At 44.9% G+C, this 22,918-nt stretch overlaps 1 protein-coding gene across 2 annotated transcripts in view; it reads left to right on the forward strand.

Moving 5' to 3' along the window:
- HDAC11 (histone deacetylase 11) overlaps positions 1–22,918 on the forward strand; it is a 109,826-nt gene that overhangs the window by 52,060 nt on the left and 34,848 nt on the right. For both annotated transcript variants that reach the window (XM_075005108.1, XM_075005109.1), the window contains exons 5-7: positions 3,989–4,031; positions 11,637–11,713; positions 19,059–19,121. In XM_075005108.1, coding sequence (XP_074861209.1) covers positions 3,989–4,031; positions 11,637–11,713; positions 19,059–19,121 — 183 coding nt within the window. The remainder of the gene's footprint in view (positions 1–3,988; positions 4,032–11,636; positions 11,714–19,058; positions 19,122–22,918) is intronic.

Here is a 22,918-nt window from a genome sequence, read left to right on the forward strand (position 1 = left end):
GTCCACAAAGCAATGTGCTAGGTAAGTGATGGCAAGTGATGTATTGTGAAATGCATGCTTACTATCCCGTCCTTAATAACCCATGAGTGTCCTTCAGAAGTAAAGTTTCACTGGTAGTACACACAGAGACCATTCGTTGCAGTTCAAAGCACATTATGTGAATTGTGTCTTAATTTTCCAAACCCAGTGCCCAGTGTACCAGAGAAAAAACAAAGGTGAAAGAAATGCAAACAAGAACTTATCCCGCAGTATGTGGGAAAGACTGAGGCAGAGCACACCAAGCTGACAAAGGACACTGCTCAGTGGCGTCACAGTCAATCAGAGTTTACTGAGAGAATGCTTGAACTCCAGCAGCAGCAAGTGGCAAAGCAGAGTGAAGCAATGGCAAAGTTCGTAACGGCAACTACAGAGCAAACAGAGGTCCTGTGCTCCCTGCTGCAGAGGGACTCGCAACCCAGCAGTGCAGCAGCCGACATGTGCCGGGAGAAGGTGCCCACCCCCGTCATCATGGCCCACGCACGTGGGGAGGGAGGGCAAGGATAGCTTGCCGCTCCAGCCCGAAGGGCCACTGCAAAATGCTATTCAGGCACCCTTGAGAAGCTTCTTTTCCTTGCCACTTAAACTTCTCCTGCCCCAAAATAAAATCACTCCTTTGACCTCAGCATGATTTCTTGTCATGCAAGAGTGGGGGGGAAACACAAATCAAACCGGTCCAGCTGGGGGAGGGCTGAAGGCACAGCTGCCTGCTGATACTCCCTGGTCCACAGCCGACATGCAGGTAAGACAACCGAGTGGGTTGAGGGAGTGGGGCTGAAGGCACAGCTGCCCACCACATGCATTCTACTCACTGCAACTTAACCCCCTCCCACCAAGTAAAAGCATTTATTCATTAAGGCACAGTATGATTTATTGGCATTATGGCAGAGAAATACATGGGTAGCATGTGTGTTACAGATAATTCATGAAGGTATTTTTTTAAAGCGTCACTTATTGCTGCTGTCTGAGCGTGGCTAGCGGTGAATGGTAGGTGACTGTGAGTAAGACCTGCTTGTGGCCTCTGCTTCAGAATTCCAGATCGATGGAAAAGTTTCCTGCCTGGATTCACATATGTCACACAAAATAGCAGAAGCTGTAATAACAGTGGGCGCATTACCTTGAGAAAGGTACAAATGTGTCAATAACATCTGAACCTTGCTTTTAAACGGCCAAAGGCACATTCCACCACCATTGTGCACCTACTGAGTCTGTGACTAAAGTTTTCCTTACTGGGGGCCAGGGCTCCTGTGTAGCGTTTCATCAGGCATGGAAGCAGAGGGTAAGCAGGGTCACCCAATATAACAATGGGCATCTCCACATTGCCAATCTCAATTTTCTGATCAGGGAAGAAAGTCCCATCTAGGAGCTTTTGGTACAGTCCTGAATTAACCCTCCCTGACCAGCCAGCAGTGATGTTGGTAAAATGACCTTTGTGATCTACCCACTCCTGCATCAGCATCAAGAAGTACCCCTTTCGGTTTATATACTTGGAGGCAAGGTGGGCTGGGGCCATGATGTGTATGCCATCTCCTGGAGTTAGGAAAGCCCTGGGCAAGAAAGCCATCCATTATTGCCTGTACATCTCCCAGGGTCACAGTCTTCCTGAGGAGATGCTGACAGATTGCATAGGCCACCTCTATCACCATGGACTTCAATGTTGATCTGCTCACCCTGAACTGATTTGCCACTGACTGGTAAGTGTTGGGCATTGCAAACTTCCACAGTGCGATTGCTACTCGTTTGTGAACTGTTAAAGCTGGCCTCATTCTTGTGTTGCTGTGCTTCAGGGTAGGCACCAGCACATCACAAAGTTCCATAAAAGTGGACTTGTACAGGCGAAAGTTCTGCACCCACTGCTGGTCATTCCAGGACTCCAAAATGATGTGGTCCCACCAGATTGTGTTGGTCTGGTGAGTCCAAAACCACTGCTCCACTGTCAGCAAAGCATTCATGGCAGCCAGCAGCTGTGTGTTCTTGGACCACATTTGGGAGATTTGCTCTTCCAAACCATCCTCAGCAGCAGCAGCAACACCGTTATGATAGCCAGCTGTCACTGAGCTTTGGAATTGAAGGACAAATTGCGCAACAGCCACTGTGGTTGCTGAAGTAGTCTTTGCTATAATTTGGAGCATTTGGGGATCCATGCTTGCGCTGGAATGCTGTAGCAGGAAATGGCGCGATCTCCAATTCTTTTTTCGCACAAAACAAAAAAGCAGTCAAGTAGCACTTTAAAGACTAACAAAATAATTTGTTAGGTGAGCTTTCGTGGGGCAGACCCACTTCTTCTGACCATAGCCATACCAGAACACACTCAATATTTAAGGCACAGAGAACCAAAAATAGTAATCAAGGTACACAAATCAGAAAAAAGAAAAAAAAAAAAATTATCAAGGTGAGCAAATCAGACAGTAGAGGGGCAGAAGGGGATGGGGAGGAGAATTAATTAAGCCAAGTATGCAAAAGAGCCCCTATAATGACCCAGAAAATTCCCATCCCTGTTCAAACCACATGTTAATGTGTCAAATTTGAATATAAAAGAGAGTTCAGCAGCCTCTCTTTCCAGACTGTTGTGAAAATTCCTCTTCAGTAAGACGCAAACTTTTAAGTCATTAACAGAATGGCCCACTCCATTAAATTGCTGGCTGACAGGTTTGTGGATCCGGAGTGTTTTTTTCTGTTTTGTGGCCATTAACTCTTTGCCTAAGAGAGTTTGAAGTCTGTCCAATATACAAAGCATGTGGGCATTGTTGGCACATGATGGCATATATGATGTTAGTTGAGGAACATGAGAATGTGCCCATGATTTTGTGAATAACCTGGTTAGGTCCAGTGATGGTATCTCCAGATTAGATATGTGGACAAAGCTGGCATTGGGCTTTGTTGCAAGGAAAAGTTCCAGGACTGGTGTTCCTGTGGTATAGATTGTGGTTGTTGGTGAGAATCCTCATGAGGTTGGGAGGTTGTCTGAAGGAGAGAACAGGCCTGTGACCTAGTTACTCATGCTGTGAATTCTGGGACAGTGCTTGGAATTCTGGGATTCCGGCATAAAACAGCCACAAGCAACCGTGGCTAAGGCACTGTGGGATAGATACCCACAATGCAGTGCTCACGTTGTCGAACTTGTACGGGGAAATGGGGACGCAGAGATTCAACATGGAAAAAGGGTGGGTTGAATTTCAGGAAGCTTTGTAGACACTTTATTCCCCTTGCAAATGGAATTTTCATTCCATGATTGCTTGGGAAATAATCTTACTTTTACTAGAGATTGTAATATGCTCTTTAAAAATATCTGACACTTGAATTACTTGTAATTTATCAGCCATTAGTGAACTATGTAGTGAATGAAAATAATGTCTGCCTTCAAAAGTAGAAATGCATCCTTAAAACTGTGTGCTCTTTGCTAGTAGTATTTTGCTTTTTTCTTTTAAAAGTTCAAGTTTTCCTAATTGCAGCATTTGTTGATTTTACTCTTTCTTTGAATGCTTTTCTGTGCACAGAAGAGCCATAATTACCATTTCTGTGTATGCAGTCAATCAAGAGTTGATGCAGTTTTGCTCACTTGGAAACCTGTTGTTGGGAGGATTACTATGTAAACTTCAATGATGCAAAGAGGAGTGAACGCTATTTATCTTTACTCTTCTCACGTTTAGAAATTTTACTCCTTTGAACAATTTTCTCATTTTCTGCACTTTTCAGTTTGACTCCTAGGGGTCAGTGTTCATCTCTGCACCTCGAAGCTAATTTTAGATGCTCAGTAGCAAGATGATGAATTATACACATAATGTAAAAGGGTCTCATCAAGCATGCCTTGCTGTGGTAAAACTTCCACTGACTTTAATGAACATCTCTAGAGGCCATGTGGGAACCTTAGAGGTACCAGAGGGTTACAGTATAAAGTCCTAATTACCATAATTCACACATTCCTGAAATTCTTGTTGCATTTTTCTTAAAGGCAGGAAAGCTTGCCATTGACAGAGGCTGGGCAATCAATGTGGGTAAGTACAAATATAATTAATCAAATGACATTTTAGCAACTACTTTAAAAATAATTTATTTCCTCTCCATGTGACCCATATCCTGTTTTATAACAATCATACTCACCTTACATGTAAATATCCAAAGTTGATTTTAGAGAAGACACATTATTTAAGAATTTTAGAGAAGAATTTGCAAAGAAAATTAGTTTTAGAGAAGAGAATATGAGAATAAACTATAGAATGCTAATTTGCAGGCATAAATCTTCGTTATTAACTAAATAACAAAGCAAAGATAGACAATATTAGTATGGTATGGAAAAATTTCAATATTTACATGCTAAACCCTAAATATCCATGCTGTAAAATCATGATCAAAGCTCTTGAAACAAAACATCTGGAAAATTACGGTGGAAAACTGAATTTGAGAGAAAATTAATATACAGCAGTATGTTTTGAAATTTTCATTACATAATTTAAAAAAAATCAGACATCAAATATTGCTTCAGTGGCAGTGTACAATGAAATGTAGCATGATTTATTTATATATTATCAACTCAAATCGTAACAAAATTTAAAACCTAAGGCATTATCAGAATAATTTTTCAAATGCCATATAATAATCAAATCTCTAATTAACTTGAATTTGATTTTATATACTTCACTATATACTTAGGAAGGAACAATCAGTTTTACACAGACAAAATGGGAAATGACTATCTAGGAAGGACTGCTGCAGAAAAGGAATGTACGGGTCATACTTGACCACAAGCTAAATATGAGCCAACAGTGTGATACTGTTGCAAAAAAAGCAAACATCATTCTGAGATGTTATTAACAGGAATGTTGTAAACAGTAGTTCCCAACCTAGGATCCACAGACCTCTGTGAGTCTGTGAGGTATTGCAGGGGGTCCATGACAAAAAACAAACAAAAAAAACCCCATGATAATAGAAAAACAAAAAAGCAGCCAAGTAGCACTTTAAAGGCTAACAAAATAATTTATTAGGTGAGCTTTTGTGGGACAGACCACTTTTTCCTCTCTGTTACTATTCAACGTGATAATAGAAAATAGAATTGGCTTTGATGGGGGTCCATGAATTGTGTGAGTGGGGGTTGATCGGGGGTCCACACTAGTGAAAAGGTTGGGAACCACTGTTGTAAGCAGTACACAAGAAACAATTATTTCACTCTGCTGTGTGCCGATTAGTACTATGTCCAGTACTGGGAACCACATTTCAGGACAGAAGTGGACAACTTGAAGGAGGTCCAGAGAAGTGTAGCAAAAATTATTAGAGATCTAGAAAACATGACCTGTAAGGGAAGATTGAGAGAATTCGGTTTGCTTAGTCTGGAAAAGAGAAAACTGAGAGGGAACATGATAATGGTTTCTAAGTACCTTTAAAGGTTGTTACAAGGAAGAGGGAGAGAGATTATTCTCCTTAACCTCTGTTAATAAGGAAAGAAGCAGTGAGCTTAAAATGCAGCAAGGGAGGTTTAGGTTAGTCCCGTGTTTCTGAATTTTATTTGGCCGTGGAACCCTTTTAAACTCAAAAGAATTTTGCAGAACCTCTAATAACAGTATTATAAGTGGCTTAACCCCTCTCAGCCCCAAAGCCACCCTCCCATCCCCAGGATTAACCTGCCTCAGTCTCAAACAGGCCCCCAGGACTAACCCGTCCACCCAAAAAGGCCCCCAGCCTAACCCTTCCTGAACAAACTCCACTCGAGTTAGCTCCTCCTGTTTCCTCACTCAACATGGCAGACGAACCTACCTTAGCCACTGCTGCTCCTTCAACTCTAGTCCCAAGGGCCCGAAGACAACATGAGAGACCACTTGCAGCCAATGAAAGATAAGGACAACATGGGAACCACAGGACCCGTCTGGCTCCCCTTCCGGGTATCCTTTGTCTTCCCTTGCCCTGCCCTCATTGTGAATCTGCTGGCTCTCTGTAGCTCCTCGCCTTGCCATCGCTGAAATAATGGAACTAAATTCTGTTGGCTTAATGGCTGGATCCCTCCTGCTGCCCTGTTGGCCATTAAACTAATTAAATTTAGTTCTTCTGTTTCAGTGACGGCAATGCAGGGAACTGCAGAGGAGCTCTGGAGCTTCAGGTTGCCCACCCCTGGTCATTTTCTCACAGAACCCATATTTTCACTTCACAGAATCTTGGGATTCTGCAGAACACCATTTGGGAAACACTGGATTAGACATTAGAAAAAAAATTTCTTGACTATCAGGGTGGTTAAGCGCTGGAAGAAATTGCCTGTGGGAATTGTGGAATCTGCACAATTGGAGATACTTAAGAACAGGCAGGTTAGACAAGCATATGTCAGATATGGTGGAGATGGTCCTTGGTCCTGCCATGAGTGCAGGGAACTGGTCTGGATGACCTCTTGATGTTCCTTCCAATTCTAATATTCTGTGACTCTGTGGTGGTCATTATCCTATGTTAACTGTATGACAGAAGCTTCACAGTTTCTTGTTAAATAAATGCCTAGTATGAAATTTGTTCCATGGTTAACACAAGGCCATATACCTCGTATGTCAGTTGTTTGGAGGAATGATTGTCTAATGGTATTAGTATTGACTGGGGTCAAAAATACTTTGGTCCGCTGATCACGTTGTTTGAGACCTTGGGTACTTAGTTGCTCTGTGCCTCAGTTTCACCTCTGTAAATGGAGATAATAGCATTTTCCTATCTCACAAGGGTTGTGTGAGGAGATGACTTTATCAAAGGTGATTACAGTATTGGGAAACGTATAGGTACTTAAGGTAGATAATATGGATTTGAGTCATGCGTAGGCTATTGAGACAAAAAGTATGCTGGCCCTCTGCATGTAGGTGAATTTCATCCCACGTATGCAGACAAGGATGAATGTGATTTTAAAAAGGTACATTCATATAATGAAATTTTAGTAGACCTTTTGCAATTGATTTGTTGTTAATTATATCATATATACTGTGGCAGATCACAGCAGGGAGGCTGCTAGTGCCTGATTGAAGGCAAGTACATTGGGGACTGGATCAGTGCCTTTTTATTTCCTAGCTAGGCTTGCAGAGAGTGCAGCTCAACAGCCAGTTGAGACACCTGTGTCTCTTCAAGGACCAGCCTGCAGGGAAGGGCCAGTTAGACACCTGTTGCCAGGGAAGGGTCTTCTGGCTGACAGTAAAAGACTTCCCCCCAAGACAGAAGGGGGAAGGAGTTGAGAGGTGCACAAGGAAGAGAGGCTAGAGGTTTGAGAACCAGAGGAGCAAAGCAGCCCAGCGAGGGAGGCAGTATCAGAGCGAAGTGGTAGGTGAAGTGGCCCAGGGAGAGGCTGCTGTGTTGGGGCAGGTGTAGAAGCCAGAGCCCAGAGTAGTGGGTGGACCTGGGCTCCCCCCACCCTTCCCCTGGAGAGTTGCCCTACTGGAAGGAGAGGAGTGGCCCAAAAACCTGCTGAAGGGGGTTTGCTTCCCTTCTCTTGGGACTTGCCTGTGATGAGAATGGCCCGGTAGGCAGAGACTATTGCTTTGGGAAGTCTCAAGGCAGCAAAGGGCCACTGTGAGTCTGAGGCACACAAGAAACCTGCAGGAAGTGCAGAACCTCAAGGAGGGCCGACAAAGGACTTGTCACAATACCTTTGGCCAGAAAAAAAAAAGGTTTAAAAGATACAGTACTTTTTGTGAGGAATGGATTGAAACCTACTCAGCTGAAAAACTTGCTGCGAAAGTACAGGATCTTAATTATGGGCACAGATACCATGGATACGTTATTTCCTTCCCATGTTCTCTTTCTCATCATATATTAAAAGTCAGTTATTGTGGACACATTTTGTTTCCATACTTGCCAAACCAATAAGAAGAGTTCAGCATGACACTTATGAAAAAAACTAAGTTAGCAATTTCATAGTACCCTTGTACAACTAAATTACAGTGTCTTCTAACTACTTCACATAGACACCACTGATGCAGTCTAGTTTGGGACTGTGCTTCTAGCAGTAGGCAATGCAGAAGGCTTCACAAGAAGGAAAATATAAAAGTGGAAAAACTTATAACAGCTTACAAGATTAAACCTCTTATGGAATAAATTCAGAGTTTTCACTTTACCTTAATGTTTTCACCCATCTTATTATTTGGAGACCCCAAGCTTTTTGGAGGAATCTTATTGGGCTGTAGGAAAATTTCTTTTGCTCGCATATAGAGATTCCTGTTTTGAGACACAGTTTTCCAACCTATAAATTATTGACATTTAATGCAGGCTTAAATGATGCTAGATTGGAATTGTTGAGAAATTCGTTTTGACTGTAGCATGATTAAAAGTTATTTTATTTTCACAAAACTTGCCGCAATGCGGCTTGCCTTCAGCATCCCAAATAAAGAGACCATACTGCATTTAACTCAACTACAGGAATTCATTGTTCTTTTTTGTCATTGTCCATTTCTGTTTTAGTACTAAATTAAGATATTTAATGCATTTTTAATGCACCCATAATGTGGAGGAAAAAAAAGTTAATGATTTGAGAAATGCAACATGTTTTTTATGGGTACATATATTACATGTCTTACCATCAATTATGAGCACATTTGCATGCAGCTCCCATCATGAGGTAAATAAATAGCAGTGGCAACAAGCTACATTATTTTGCAAAATACATGCACGTTAATTCTGCCACAGAAGAAAAAAAAGCTCTCCAGAAAGGGGTGCACTAAACTGAAGTCAAAGAATCTTTGGTCTTTCACAGCTACAAAAATCTTTGAAACATATTGGCTGTGCCCACACTACCCCTCCCTTTCGGAAGGGGCATGTTGATGAGGCAGTTCGGAAGATGCTAATGAAGAGCTGACATGCATATGCAGTGCCTCATTAGCATAATAGTAGCTGCACATGATTCGAAAGTGCCACTTTCGGAATTCATGCTGCCCGTGTAGCCAGGGGGCTTTCAAAGGGACCCGCTGACTTTGAAAGCCCCTTCTTCCCAGTAGGTTTTAGGAAGAAGGGGCTTTTGCAGTCAGGGGGTCCTTTCGAAAGGCTACACAGGTAGCATGAGTTCTAAAAGCAGCACTTTCTAATCACATATGGCTGCCATTATGCTAATGAGGTGCTGCATATTTATGTAAGTGCCTCATTAGCATCTTCCGAACTGCCTCATTAACATAACCCTTCCAAAAGGGAGAGGTAGTGTGGCCACAGCCATTGTGTGGGAGTGAGAGTTTAGTTATGTATCTTAATTAGTAATATTTTAAACCACTTGTTTTGGGATTTCCATTAGGTCAGTTGGAATGACTGAAATTACTTTGTATAAAGAGCAACGAAGGGTCCTGTGGCACCTTATAGACTAACAGAAAAGTTTTGAGCATGAGCTTTTGTGAGCACAGACTCACTTCACCTGATGAAGTGAGTCTGTGCTCACGAAAGCTCATGCTCAAAACTTTTCTGTTAGTCTATAAGGTGCCACAGGACCCTTCGCTGCTGTTACAGATCTAGACTAACACGGCTACCCCTCCGGTACGTCATATAAACAGAGACTTAATTGTAATAATACCAGGTTATAAAGGGTATAATGGAAATAAAATTTGGCCTTTTTCAAGCCGTTCCCCTAGCAGGGCACAAGGAGGAAGGGCAATGACTCTAGAAGGAATAGTCAGGGTTATAAATACATTTGGATTTCACAGAGATCACAGATATTGCATTCTCCCTCCCCCCATGTGAAATTGTATGATATTTTTAAAGACTGTAAGACCTACGTGGTGAGCATCTGTGCAGCCGTCTTAAAAATAAGAATCTGAGCCAGTTTTTGCACCCCAGAGAGAAAGAAAATAGCATTTATTCTGTGCAAATAAAAATACTACCTACTTCATTCTTCTGGACATATCTTTTTGTCTTTTCTCAGTTTAACCTTTTAGAGAATAAGCATTAAGAAATAAAAGCTAAACAAAGGCAGACATGCTCCATGTAAATTCAGATGCAATTATGTTTGTCAGTTGTATGGATCAGTAATATATAACTAGTTTATCAGTAAAGTGTTATGGATTTTTAATTGTATTGTATTTGTGATTAATATAGTTAAAGCTGTGGAGTAAATATTTGGTATGAAGGTTTTTAAATAATAATTTTTAAAATCTCTCCTTGATCTTAGTATTGACTCAGAACAATATTTTGCATCTATCTTACAGTGTAATGGCCCATGGATATAGGAGGGCCTTGGGTACATTGGCTATACTCAGTCAGTTACAATTATTGTTTTGAGCTGTTGCTGACTCCTGACTTTAAGACCGAGGACATGTCCATGCCTTCCACCACACAGGTTAATTGGGTACCTTGTTGAGATTTTCATTCACTCCTTTTTTCCCCTATGATATTCATTAGGTAGTTACTGTAGAAGAGGAAGATAGTACTCTAGCAGAGTGTTTCCCAAATGGTGTTCCACAGAACCCTGGAGTTCAGCGAAGTGAAAATAAGGGTTCTGCAAGAAAACGAGGGGTTGACAACCTGAGGCTCTGGAGCCACATGTGGTTCTAAGGAGTCATTTGTGGCTCTGGATGCTGCCACTACTGGCTCCTCTGCAGCTCCCTGTTCTGCCACTGCTGAAAGAGTAGAATTAAATTTAATTGATTTAACGGCCAGCAGTGCGGCAGGAGGGATCCGACTGTTAAACCAACTGAATTTAGTTCTTCTGTTTCAGCAGTGGCAGGTTAGGGAGCCACAGGGATTCCCTCACTCGCAACGTAGCCAATGCATGCACAATGGGGCAGGGTCAGGGAGCCAGTGGTTATCCAGAAGGGGAGACAGACTGGTCCTGTAGTTCCTGCTTCATCCTCACCTTTGGCTGCAACTGGCTTCTCACATTGCCAGAGGGTGGCCAATGAAACTGGGCCCTTTGAGCTTGAGTTGGAGGAGCAGCGGTGGCTATGGTAGATTTGTCTGCCATGTTGGGTGGGGTAACAGGAGGAGCTAACTTGGGCAGAGTTTGTTCAGGTAGGGTTAATCTGGGGGCCTCTTTTGGGTGGATGGCTTAGTTCTGGGGGTGAAGTGGGTTAATCCTGGGGATGTGGAGCCAGGTTTGGGGCTGAAAAGGGGTTAAGCCATGTAAAAGACTGTTACTCGGGGTTCTGCAAAATTCTTTCCATTTTGCAATGATTCCATGGCCAAATAAAATTAGGAAATACTGCTCTAGCATGCCTGTTGCTCAGTTGCTGCCTGGAGCGGGTTTACATTTTCCACCTAGATGAGTTGGCACATGGCTCAGGATGAGCTGGCCATGGATGAAAAGTGCTTTATTACAAAGGCATAGTTTTAATGTAGTGTATCTTTGTAGGGTACCAAACACACCTCCTTTGAGCCTAGTCTAGTTCTTTGCAAGATTTACATTTTCTGGGGCCAGATCACATCAAAATGGGGGACACACTGCTCCTTTTTCTTGCAACCTGATAGGCCAAATATATAGGACATGAAGGGTGATATTGATTGTGATGTGCTACCAAAACAGTGGGTTAGAAGTTTTAGATGCTTTCTTGAATTTATAAAATGATGGGCCTTGCTTAAGTAATAAGTAAACAAAATATAACCTTACATTTATTGTGAGAGTGTTTTCCATGGCAGTTAGCTTTTTAGCCTAGTATTAAAGTTATATTTTTTAAATTTAGGTGGTGGCTTCCATCACTGTTCAAGTGATAAAGGTGGAGGGTTTTGTGCATATGCTGATATCACACTGGCTATTAAGGTAAGAAATTTAAAAATGATTTTCTCTACTATTTTATACAAATGAGAAAATTATCAACACGTTTCTTAAATCGGCAGTCTAACTTATATCTTAATAAATAAGCATAAACAAAACAGTATGTGGACAGGAGTCAGTATTAAAGTAGTCTGGAGCCTGACGCTGCAGCATTTATGCTTGCAGAATTGTCACTAAAGAGGGTTTTAATTGTGAGTTGCAGAATCAGATTACTGCAGGTAAATATGACCCAACGCTGCTTTGTTACAATTCTTTCTTTAAATTAAAATACTTTTAAAGGTACTATAAGTTAATAGGCTTAAGATCTTAAGTGGGAACTGTCCTGATTCTGCTGTTGGCTAAACTGGCACCTTGTGCATCTCCACTTTTTTCTGCTGAAGTCTGCGTGAGCATAGGTGTCCTCCTTCAGACATCCAATTGCAGGATCTTGCCCTTAATGCATGGGGGCCAGATAGAGACATTGGAGGGTAGGGTTAGGGTCTAGAGTGACCTACACAAATTGGAGGTTTGGGCCAAAAGAAATTTGATGAGTTTCAACAAGGAGAAGTGCAGAGTCCTGCAACTGGGACAGAAGAATCCCAACCATTGTTACAGGCTGGGGACCAACTGGCTAAGTAACAGTGCAGCAGGAAAGGACCTCAGGAATATAGTGGATGAGAGGCTGGAGATGAGTTGTCAATGTGCCCTTGTAGCAAAAAGGCTAATGTGTATTGGGGTACATTAGGGGAAACATTTTCAGCAGATGTAGAGAAGTTATTATTTCCCTCCACTTGGCGCTAGTGAGGCCACATCTGGAGTACTGCATCCAGTTCTGGTCCCCCAGTGTAAAATGATGTGGATGAGCTGGAGCAGGTTCAGCATAGGGCAATGAAAATTATTAAGGGGCTGGAGTACATGACCTATGAGAAGTAGCTGAGAGATTTGGGCTTATTTAGCTTGTGGAAGAGAAGACTGAGGAACGATTTGATACCAGCCTTCAGCTTCCTGAATGGAAGCTCTAACAAGGATGTAGAGAGACTGTTCTCAGTGGTGACAGATGGTAGAACAGGGAGCAATGGTCTGAAGTTATAATGGGAGAGGTATAGGTCGGATATTAAGAAAAACTATTTCACCAGGAGGGTGGTGAATCACTGGAATGCATTACCAAAACGGGCAGTGGAATCTTCATCCCTAGATGTTTTTAAGTCCTGGTTCAACACAATCCTGACTGTGACGATTTAGTTGGAGTTTATGCTGCTTTAGGCAGGGGGCTGGACTAGATGACCTGAGGTCCTAGAATTCTATGATTCTTTGAAAGTAACCTCACAAGGGAGGGGGGAGAGTTTGAAATACTTGATCATATTTAATATCGTATGGTCTGTAAACAAACATAGATATGTAGAGGCTGAAATAAGACCTCCTATAACTAAGACTTAGGCTACCTCTGCACTACGAGATAAATTTGAATTTTTTTAATATTGATTTTGTAACACTGGATTTTATATATTCGAATTTGACTATCCTCACCTCTCCACGTGCTCCTCACAGAGTCTACTTATTGCTGTCACACTCAACTGGCAAACATCGAATGTTGCAACAGTGCATTGTGGGAACCTATTCCAGAATTCCCTCATCCCCATAGCAGTTTATGTATTTTTGCTGGTATTTGACATCGTTTTGCTGCATTGCATTGCCCTCATCCCCCTCCCATGGTAAGAAAACGTCCATTTTTCCAGTTGGAAGAAAGGAAAAGTAGGATATCAGCAGAGATCATCAAGTTAACATTAATCTCTTTCTTCTGTAACTGAATTATCAAGATTTTGTAAAAATCAGCAGTAGTGTGTCTTCTCAGCTGGCCATCCACTGACTGTTCCCTCCTCTCTTGATTACATCTGATGCCTGAAAATAATACAGGGACGATAAAAAGTGTGAAGAAAGAGTTGATAGTAAAGTTTTTGAAGAAAGAGAGTTGCTGAGACGAGGGTAGTTGGCTTCTCAGTCCATTATATAGCTTCTGAGCACAGTCTGTGTTCTCAACTGGCCCTCCACCTACTCTTCCCAGCTTGAGGGGGTCCAAAGTTAGAAGAGAGAGAAAAGGCTAGGAAATATGTGTATATACTTGGAGATACACATCTCCTAGAGCTGGAAGGGACCTTGGGAAGTCATCTAGTCCAGTCCCCTGCCCTCTTGGCAGGACCAAGCACCATCCCTGACATTTATTTGCCTCAATCCCAAAATGGCCTCTACCAGGATTGAACTCACCTGGCTGGGTTTTGTAGGCCAATGCTCAAACTGCAGAGCTATCCCTCCCCCAGCAAGACTTTTGTCTTCCCTCTGCACTACACAGACATTGCGAACCCGGAGGATGGGGCTGAAATCTCTTGTTTTTTGCCAAAGCAAACAGGTTCTCATCTGGCCCTTCACCCACTCTTCCTTGCTTGCATAAAGACGGGGGATGGCAGCAATGCTCCAAAAATCTTAGCAGCTGGGGGAGACTTCCACCTGGTGGTAGCTAGCCCCCTGGGTTCATGTTGGGGTGGCATCGGGGAAGTTCAGTAGGGGAGCCAATTGAAGTAGTCCCCCGTGTGGAAGAAAAGCTCCAAAAATCTTAGCCACCCAGTGAGATTTCCCTTTGGCGGCTGAAAATCTTTCCCACCCTTGGAGCCCAAACAGCCAGGATATGGTGCTGCCTGGCAGCGTGGTCAGCACTGAATGGCAGGCACGTCCTTTTATTGGGTTGGGCTTCAGCTGCACTCAGATCCAACTCTGGGATCTTGGCACCATCTCAATACCCCACAGGCTCAGACAAAGGATTCACTTCCCTAGAAGCAAAAGCACCCTTTCTTGCACCAAGGACCAGCGTCCTTATCAGGGATGCCACTGCCCATCCCAGAGCCATTCCCTGTGTTCCAGCCCCCATGGCTGGTTTCAGAGTCACACCTGGAATGATCTTTCCTGGTGGTTTCCTCTCCAGCCACCCCAGGCTGGGGAATCTTCCTCAGACAATGGACTAGTTTTCTCAATGGCACCTTTTTCAAATGCAGGCTCTACTCTCTCCCCAGGTCTGCTGCTGCTGTTCAACACAGACAGATAATCGGAGACCCTCTCTCCTTTGTCCCAGCCCCCCTGGCTGGTCTTGACACAACCCAGAAGGTGAGGCAGCTTCTCTCACAGACAACTTGCCATTCTCAGTGGACAAGCTGCTTTCCTGCACAGGCACCTTTCCGTGGCCCAGGCCTGGAAAACTCTTTGCAGATCTGCCTTGGCCACTAGTAGATGATGGGTTGGAATCACTCCTTCCCTCCTTGAGTTGTGGCAGGCTGCTCAGTTCAGAGCTCCATGCAGTCCAGGGTTCCCTGCCCTGATCTGGGCTCACCCCTGCAGGAGTTTCCTTAACCCTCAGCTCTGCCATTGTACATCCATGCTGACTTGTCCGGCTCCTTTAATCTTGGTTCAGTTTCCAGGCGTTGCCGCTTCACAGTGGAGTTGGTGAGCTTGGTTTCAGGCTCTCAGGCCGATGCCCTCTGCACCCCATGATTCCTGGAAGAATCCTTCAGTGTGCCAGACTCCTTGTGGGTCACAAGCTCCCCGGGGTTAGACCAAAGGCCCCTCTGCTCCCTGAGACTGACTCCAACACACTCCCAGAGGAACTTCTTCTTCAATGTGACACCCGCTCTCAAGGACCATGAACACACTCTCTTGGGAAGAACTCATTCAGCGTGTCAGCCTCCTCACTGGTCACTTGTTCTTGGGGGTTGGGCCCACGGCCCCTCTGCCTTCTGGGACCAATTCCATCGGACTCCTAGGAGTAACCCGTCCTCGGGTGTGACACCCCTTCTCGAGAACCCCTGACTGCAGTTGCTCGGTTTCGGCCACAGGCCCCTCTGCCTTGGGGAACTGCACCTCACTGCCCGTCAGCACACCTGGGTCTCAGTGGCCCCCCTTCTTCCTCCTGGGCCTCTGTCACTTACTGCTGGATGCTCCATCCTTGGGGTGCAGTACATCCCACTCCTAACACCAATGAGATAGGGTTCAGGGGTCCCCAAGGCTCTGCATCCTGTCTGCAGGCAGGAGTGACTCTCACTCAGCAGGAGAACAGCGGGTTTATTAGCTGACAGGACACAGCATCTTACCGAGGAGTCAGTACAGCAGGCAGAGACAGCCAGTCCAATCCATGCTGGGGAGAGGAGGCCCCGAGGGGTCCCCAGAGCCAGGACCTTGCCCCCTCCTTTGTCTTTCTCTGTCTCTCAGCCCAGACCAACCGCTTTCCAACTCCTAGTTCGAATTCAAACTCCTCAGGCTCTACCTCCTCCTTTGTCTGCAGTCCAGAGGTGTCACCTGGTTGCCTTGGTTACCCTCAGGAGGAGCTCCACACCCTCTGTGAGACACACATGTACACAAACGTATCCCCTACTACATCACATCCTGTTACCTTATTCCTGCATACCTGGAAAGCAGTGGGCAGAGCGGAGCACTGATGGGCATTGTGGGTTACATACAGGACATCTCTGGAGGCTAATAAATTCAATTTTAAGACATGGCACTTAGACTCTGGCCTTTTTTCGAACTTTTAAATTCGAACTTGATGCTACACCTACCAGGTTCTAGCAATATTATGATATTGATATCATTGCTCCCTTAATCGAGCTAATAGTATTTACAGTGAAGACAGTCACGTGGTAAAATCGAGCTAACTGCCTTAGATGCAAATATATGTTATAGTGTAGACATAGACTTAATTACTTTTACAAAGAATATCACAGAATATGTGCTGCATGCTATAAAATACTACCGGAAATAATTAAAATGGTAAGATATTGTAGGTGGTTCGGGCTCCCAGAAGGGTTCCTCCTCTTCCGGGTCAGTGGGTGGCCACTCCGCCCCACTGTCACAAGTACCACCACAGCCCCCAAGTCACTGGTTCTTAGCCCACCTTGCCTCAGGTGGGTGAAGGTGACAGTTCCAAAAGGCTGGCCTTGTTTCAGGCAGGCACTGGGGATATTAGTTGAGGTCAGGGCAATGCCCACATGCTCCCAGTGCACCGTGTCTCCAGCTCAGGGCGGCAGCAAACCACCAGTCAAAGAGCCTCAGCCCTAGCTCAGGTCAGGACAACAAACCAACAGCCAAGAAAGCTCAAGCCCTGGTGCAGGGCGGGGCAACAAAACCAAGGGTCTCTAGAAAGCCCAGGCCCTCTCTCAGGGCAGGACAGCGAACAAACAGAAGAGCCCAAGCCCTGGTGCAAGGTGGAGCAGGCACAGGCCCTAGTGCAGGGCGGGGCAAAAAAACCAACACTCAAAAGAGCCAAGGCTCTAGCTCAGGGCAGGGCAGCAAACAGCCAAAAGAGAGCCCTGGCACTGGTGCAAGGCAGGGTGGTAAAACAGGCACAGACACAGGTTGTCTCCTCCCTCAGGAGAGTCCCGGCCCTAGTTCAGGGCAGGGCAACCAACCCGGTTTGCAGTTCCCGCAGGGCACAGACACTTCACCTGTGCTGGCTGGAGGGGGAGGAGACAGCCACCTGGGAAGTAGGTGGCAGGGGGGATGTAGGCCTGCCCACTCCATTGCGTCCCAGCCCGGGGCCATAGTCATTGCTGCACGATCAGCTGTGAGGGGTCAGCAGGGAATCCATACTGCAACATGCTGACCTGAGACTCTTTAATGGTCCTCTTACCCCTGGGTCACTCCCGGTCTCCCCCCCACTGTGCCCCAGCACATACCCAATGTCCAGCTGACTTCACAGGCTCACAGGGTTCCAGGTCCAGCTGGGGTCTGGGTGGCCCAATCCAGGCCTGCATGGCCTCCCGACTCTGCTGCCTCAGGCTGGCTTGGGGTGCGGGCCAAGAGCAGTACAAAGGTCAGTCCTCTGGGTCCGTGTAGTCTTCTTTGGCTGGCAGTTTCTGCTGGGGTCTATGGGTTGCCCGGGCTGACAGGGGCCCTGACGGCCCAATCCAGGCCTCTGCCTCCCTCAGCTCGTGCTCAGCCTCACCGGCAGGGAGCCCAGAGCCATCCTCCAGAGGCTTAGCACAGACTGAGCCCTCAGACTGGCCTTTTAGAGTCCTGGCCCCCACTTCTGACTTCTGGTCAGGTTACTGGGAGGGGCCAGGCTCAGTACAAAAGAGCTCCCAGAAGGGTTCCTCCCCTTCCGGGTAGTGGGGTGGCCACTCCGCCCCACTACAGGTACAAATAAATACAGCATACTATAAGGTGCAGTGCCCTAACTGTTTTTGTATATTAGTTCCCTGAATTTCTTAATCTGTGCTGGGTCTCCCAACTAGTGCAGAGCATATTTAAGACTGTGACTCTGCTATAGTTTGTACATATACTAAAGACATTTTTTTACCATCTATAGAAAACAATAGTTATTGTTAGGGCTGAGAGATTTTTTTTAAAAACATTAATGTGCTTTCTTAGACATAAAACAACAAATAATGAATTCCACTTAGTTCATAAAATAACTTTGTAAAGTTTGATCCCTACTGCAACCCCCTCTCTTTTTTTTTGAGAGAGAGGTGGGGGCATTTAATGTCCAGTCTGCGCCACTATCACAAAGCAGGTAATATATTTATCCTACCCAACCCTTTAGAAGTGTAGGCTATTGATGACATGAGAAGCTACGCAAGCACTTGGAACTTTTTTTTTCCCCCAGTTATGAGATTTAAATCAGTAAGCGAGCCCATAAATGTGGTTCATGTATACAGTGTGTCTGTGTCTACACTAGAGATTTTTGTTGACAAAACTGGCCAAGCGTCCACATTCCCAAGGTGTTCTTTCAACAGTAAATTGACAGAATGTAGCAATTCTGTCAACAGCGTTCTGCTGCTCCCCTCTATTGACAGATTCTGTTGACAGAAAGCCAGTCTGGATGTTCTGGGGGGTCCCTCTGTCGACAGACAGGGCTTCCAGGACATCGGGCTGTGCATCCAGTTGGCTATTCTGTCAAGATAGCGGCCAGGCAGTCCAGCTGTTCTTTGTCAACAGAGCGGAGCACTCTGGATCTGCTTGGTGGGGATATCTTCCAAAAGAAGCGTCTCTCAGCAGATTGCTCTAGGGAAGACAGCCCGTGATGCAAACGCATGGATTGTCATTGGGTATTGGGTCCATAAGCTTCTCAAGATAATGGTTTTTCAAACCATAAAAAATCCCTCTCTGTAGTTTAATTATTTTTTCACATATTGTTTTTTCCATAATAGTGTTTCAAAAATGCCTAGCCCTTAATTTTTGTCAAGTAAGAAATATATACACTACATTCAGTTCAAAATGTGCCATGTGAGTGTTAAGCTTCCATTCGAATCTCTCATGTATTTTTTTGTGTTTTTTTTCTCCCTCTTTCCTTGGTTTTTCCCTGTGATTCCAGTTTTTATTTGAAAGAGTAGAAGGAGTGTCTAAGGCCACTATTATAGATCTGGATGCTCATCAGGTGAGTGATTCATGCGTTTAATGCTGTTAAAAAAGGTTAATCACAAAGTCAAGATCCTCAAAAATAATATTTTTCAAACTGTATTATGTAAGTTACAGAATGCAAAGGTGACCTTAACTGGAAAGGTCTTGAGAAATGTATAATAGGCAGAAGGCACCCCACTGTAGCACATTTTATTACATGACTATAGTTCAAGTCTTTAAATTATTGGAGACCTTGCTAACCAAGAGCGTGCTGGTTTCTGACAACGTGCCATTGAGATTCAGGTGTGGTTGATGATTTTGTCATTGCCGATTAGTGTGTATCTTCTCTAGATTAAATTTAGTAGTCATTCAGTCAGATTTTCAGATTGTTTTATCATTTTTCATCATGCATAAACTATTGTAATCCTCTTCTATCTTGTTCTGAAGATTTGTTTATATAGGTTTGTACCTGTGATTAGCATCTGTTCTTCTTTGAGTGTCCCCATGGGTGCTCCATCTTAGGTTTCAGGCTTGCCCGGGTGCTGCTGATCGGAGATCTTCATAGCCTTTTTCACCTGCACTGCACATGTGCAGGCTCCAACATGCTGCTTCACACTCCTTCTGTCACGTGCATGGTCCAGACTCAGCCAGTTCCTCTCAACAGCTACCTTCTCCTCAGAATTGAGTGTTGCTTCTCTTACTTCTCCTTTTTCCTGGTTGAATTCCTTCCCAATTTGTTATACCTACTTGTTGTAGTTATATTTTATAGTTAAATTTTAAAATTTATAGTTAAAGAGAGAGAGAAAAGAAAGAAATCAAGTTTTCTGTAAACTAACTGTTGGATGAGCTTACATAACTATGCCTGACACGGCCGGTTTCAAGAAATGTGACATGTGCCGCGAGGCAACGCTTGCCTCGGATGGACACTCTAAATGTATTCTATGTTCGGGAGAAGGGCATGTTCCCCTGAAGTGTCCACGCTGTTTGAAACTTACTGCATGGGCTTGGAGAGAAAGGAAAATGCGGTTGTGCATGATCCTGTTTGACAAGGCCCTCCAGCCATCTTCTCTTGACAGTGCTGAGCCTTCTGAAGATAGCTAGCACAAGCACAGGGTGCTGTCCTCTGAGGCCAATGTGCAGAAGTGGCTGAGACCTTCCCGTACTTGATTGTTGCATAGTCTACCCAGCGGAACAGTGAATGAGACTGAGGGCATCACCAAAATGGTCTCTGGCACGTCTAAAAAGACCAAGACCAAGACCAAGACATCAGTCCCTTCAATGGCACAGAGATATGAAATGGAATTGGGAACCAAATTGGCTCTGGACCAATCCAAGTCGGCACTGGCGGCGCCTACTCCACACCGAGTTCAACGGCACCAGTCTGCATGGCACCAACAGTGGCACTGACCCGTGTGGCACCTGTGGCAGTGGCACCTAGCTGCAAACCCACAGTGCATTCACCATCGGCGCTGAGTGCACCTGCACTAGACAGAGGCTGTACACATGCCAAAGCCGCTTCCAAATCCAAGCACAGTCATACTCCTGAGCCCTCTCAGTGTCACTCACTATCACTGCTTGTCTCTGTCACCTCACAGTCGTCTCCTGGACGATATTTGAGTCCATCTCCATTTCTCTGTCCTTCCTCACCATGCCATAGATCGAGGTCACTGTCACCATTTTTGGAACCGCGATTTCCTTCATTGTATGAGGTCAAGTTACAGCGGCAATGGGGTAGCCGTCTCTCCATGTTGCCAGTTCCTTCATAAAGGCCATCACATTCATATTCCTCACATAGACATGGCTATAGATACTATTCCCCACACAGGTGCTACTCTCCTGTGAGGCACCATTATTGCTTTTTCTAGATCCCAGGACCATGAGACACATTATCATTGGGACTGGGAGGTTTATGTGCAGCAGGGGGCACTGGAGAGCTATTCAGTGGCATCCTGATCACCCAGCCCATCTCTGGTAATGCTACCACCATCAGCACTTCAACCTCCATCCTCTCCCCCTCCATCAAGGGAAGAAGAAGCTCATTACTGATTGGCCTCCTTGAGCACACTCCCCTACTGGTGCCTCGTCATCCTCACCAAACGAGGTGATCATTTTTGGTGACACATCCCTCTCCCTGATGATCTCAGGTAGTTTCAGTATCTGTTCTGGAGGGTAGCCACTAGCCAAGGTGTTAAACTAGCAGAGGTTCAGGAAAGAAAGCAAGGACTCTTAAAGAACCTGAAACCCCCAGTTTCTTTGAAAATTGCCCTCCCTCTTGGAGAGGCTGTTGTGGAAGCAGCTGATAATATATGGCAGAAGCCAGCATCTGTCCCTGCCACTAACAAAAGGGCAGATAAGAAATACTTTGTTCCTTCCACTGGTATGGAAAACCTGTTCACCCACCCACAGTCGAACTTGCTGGCAGTGGAGTCTACTCAGCATAGGGTTAACGCTCCTCAGTATAAGTTGATGGACAAAGATTCTAAACATCTCAACCTCTTCGGTCAAAAAATCTATTCTTCCTTGACTTTGCTCGTCAGGATGGCCAACTAAGTGGCACACATCTCCAACCATAATTTCAGCAACTGCTCCAAACATACGTCTTTGGTAGAGTACTTACCAGACTCAAAAAAGCCCTTGCTTAAGGCAGTCATCCAGAAAGGCTATGCTGCTTCCTGGACCAGTTTTCAGATTGCCATTGACATGGCTGATAGTGGCTTGATCTACGGCCACAGCAGCAGTTTTGAAATTGGCATCTTGGCTTCAGACCTCAGGCATCCCCAAGGAGCTCCAAAGCAAAGAGGAGGTTCTGCCCTTTGATAGACACAAGCTCTTTGCCAGATCTCCAGATACGGTATTACAGTCGAGCAAGGACTCTTGTACCACCCTGAGGGTTCTGGTAATGTACACCCCACCGTTCAGGCTCAAACACTTTGGACCTTATCAAAGGAGATATACCCAACCATTCCACAGTCAGTTCCAGCAAAGACAATTTGATCAATCTAGGCCTCTTAGAGACCATTGAGACATAGGAACAACCAGCCTCATAGCCAAGAGCTGCAACGACCTAGACAGCAGGTTTGACGATGTCGTTGAGAGCACAGTCCCACCAAGGTCACCATCTTGCCCCCCTCCACGTGGTTATTTCACCACCATCTACTACCATACTTCACTTAATGGTCCCAAATAACAATAGACAGATGGGAGTTGGAAATAGTGTCTTTGGGTTATGTGTCTCCGAGCCACCCAACACACCACCATGCCTAGCCCGTCCTTCTTCAGGGACCGCTCTCACGAGATTGTGCTATGACAAGAGGTGGATCACCTCCTTGCCATAAGGGCGGTCTAACCAGTACTGGATTATTTCAGAGTGAGAAGCTTCTACTCCTGATACTTCCTCACCTGGAAAAAGTCGGTGGGGGGGTGGGTATCCAGACTGGACCTTCAAAACTTAAACCACCATCTGCGAAAACAGCATTTCAAGATGGTCACATTGACCTCCATAATTCCTGCGCTAGATCACAGTGACTGGTTTGCAGGTCTCAATCTCCAAGACACCTGGTTTCATATAACCATCCATCCTGCTCACAGATGATTTCTACGATTCGTGGTGGTGAGGCACACTTCCAGTATCAGGTCCTACCCTTTGGCCTTCACACAGCTCCGACGATATTTCCCAAGACTCTTGTAGTGGTTGCAGCACACCTACAGCTCGACGTTATCTTTCCGTAGCTAGACAACTGTCTTATCAAAGGGGTATCCCTAGCAGAAGTTGCCACTGTGATACATGTCACGAAAGCCACGTTCCGCTCATTGATCCTCATTATAAATGACTAG

This window comes from Carettochelys insculpta, chromosome 11 (genome assembly GCF_033958435.1).
Source record: "Carettochelys insculpta isolate YL-2023 chromosome 11, ASM3395843v1, whole genome shotgun sequence".
Taxonomy (NCBI): domain Eukaryota; kingdom Metazoa; phylum Chordata; order Testudines; family Carettochelyidae; genus Carettochelys; species Carettochelys insculpta.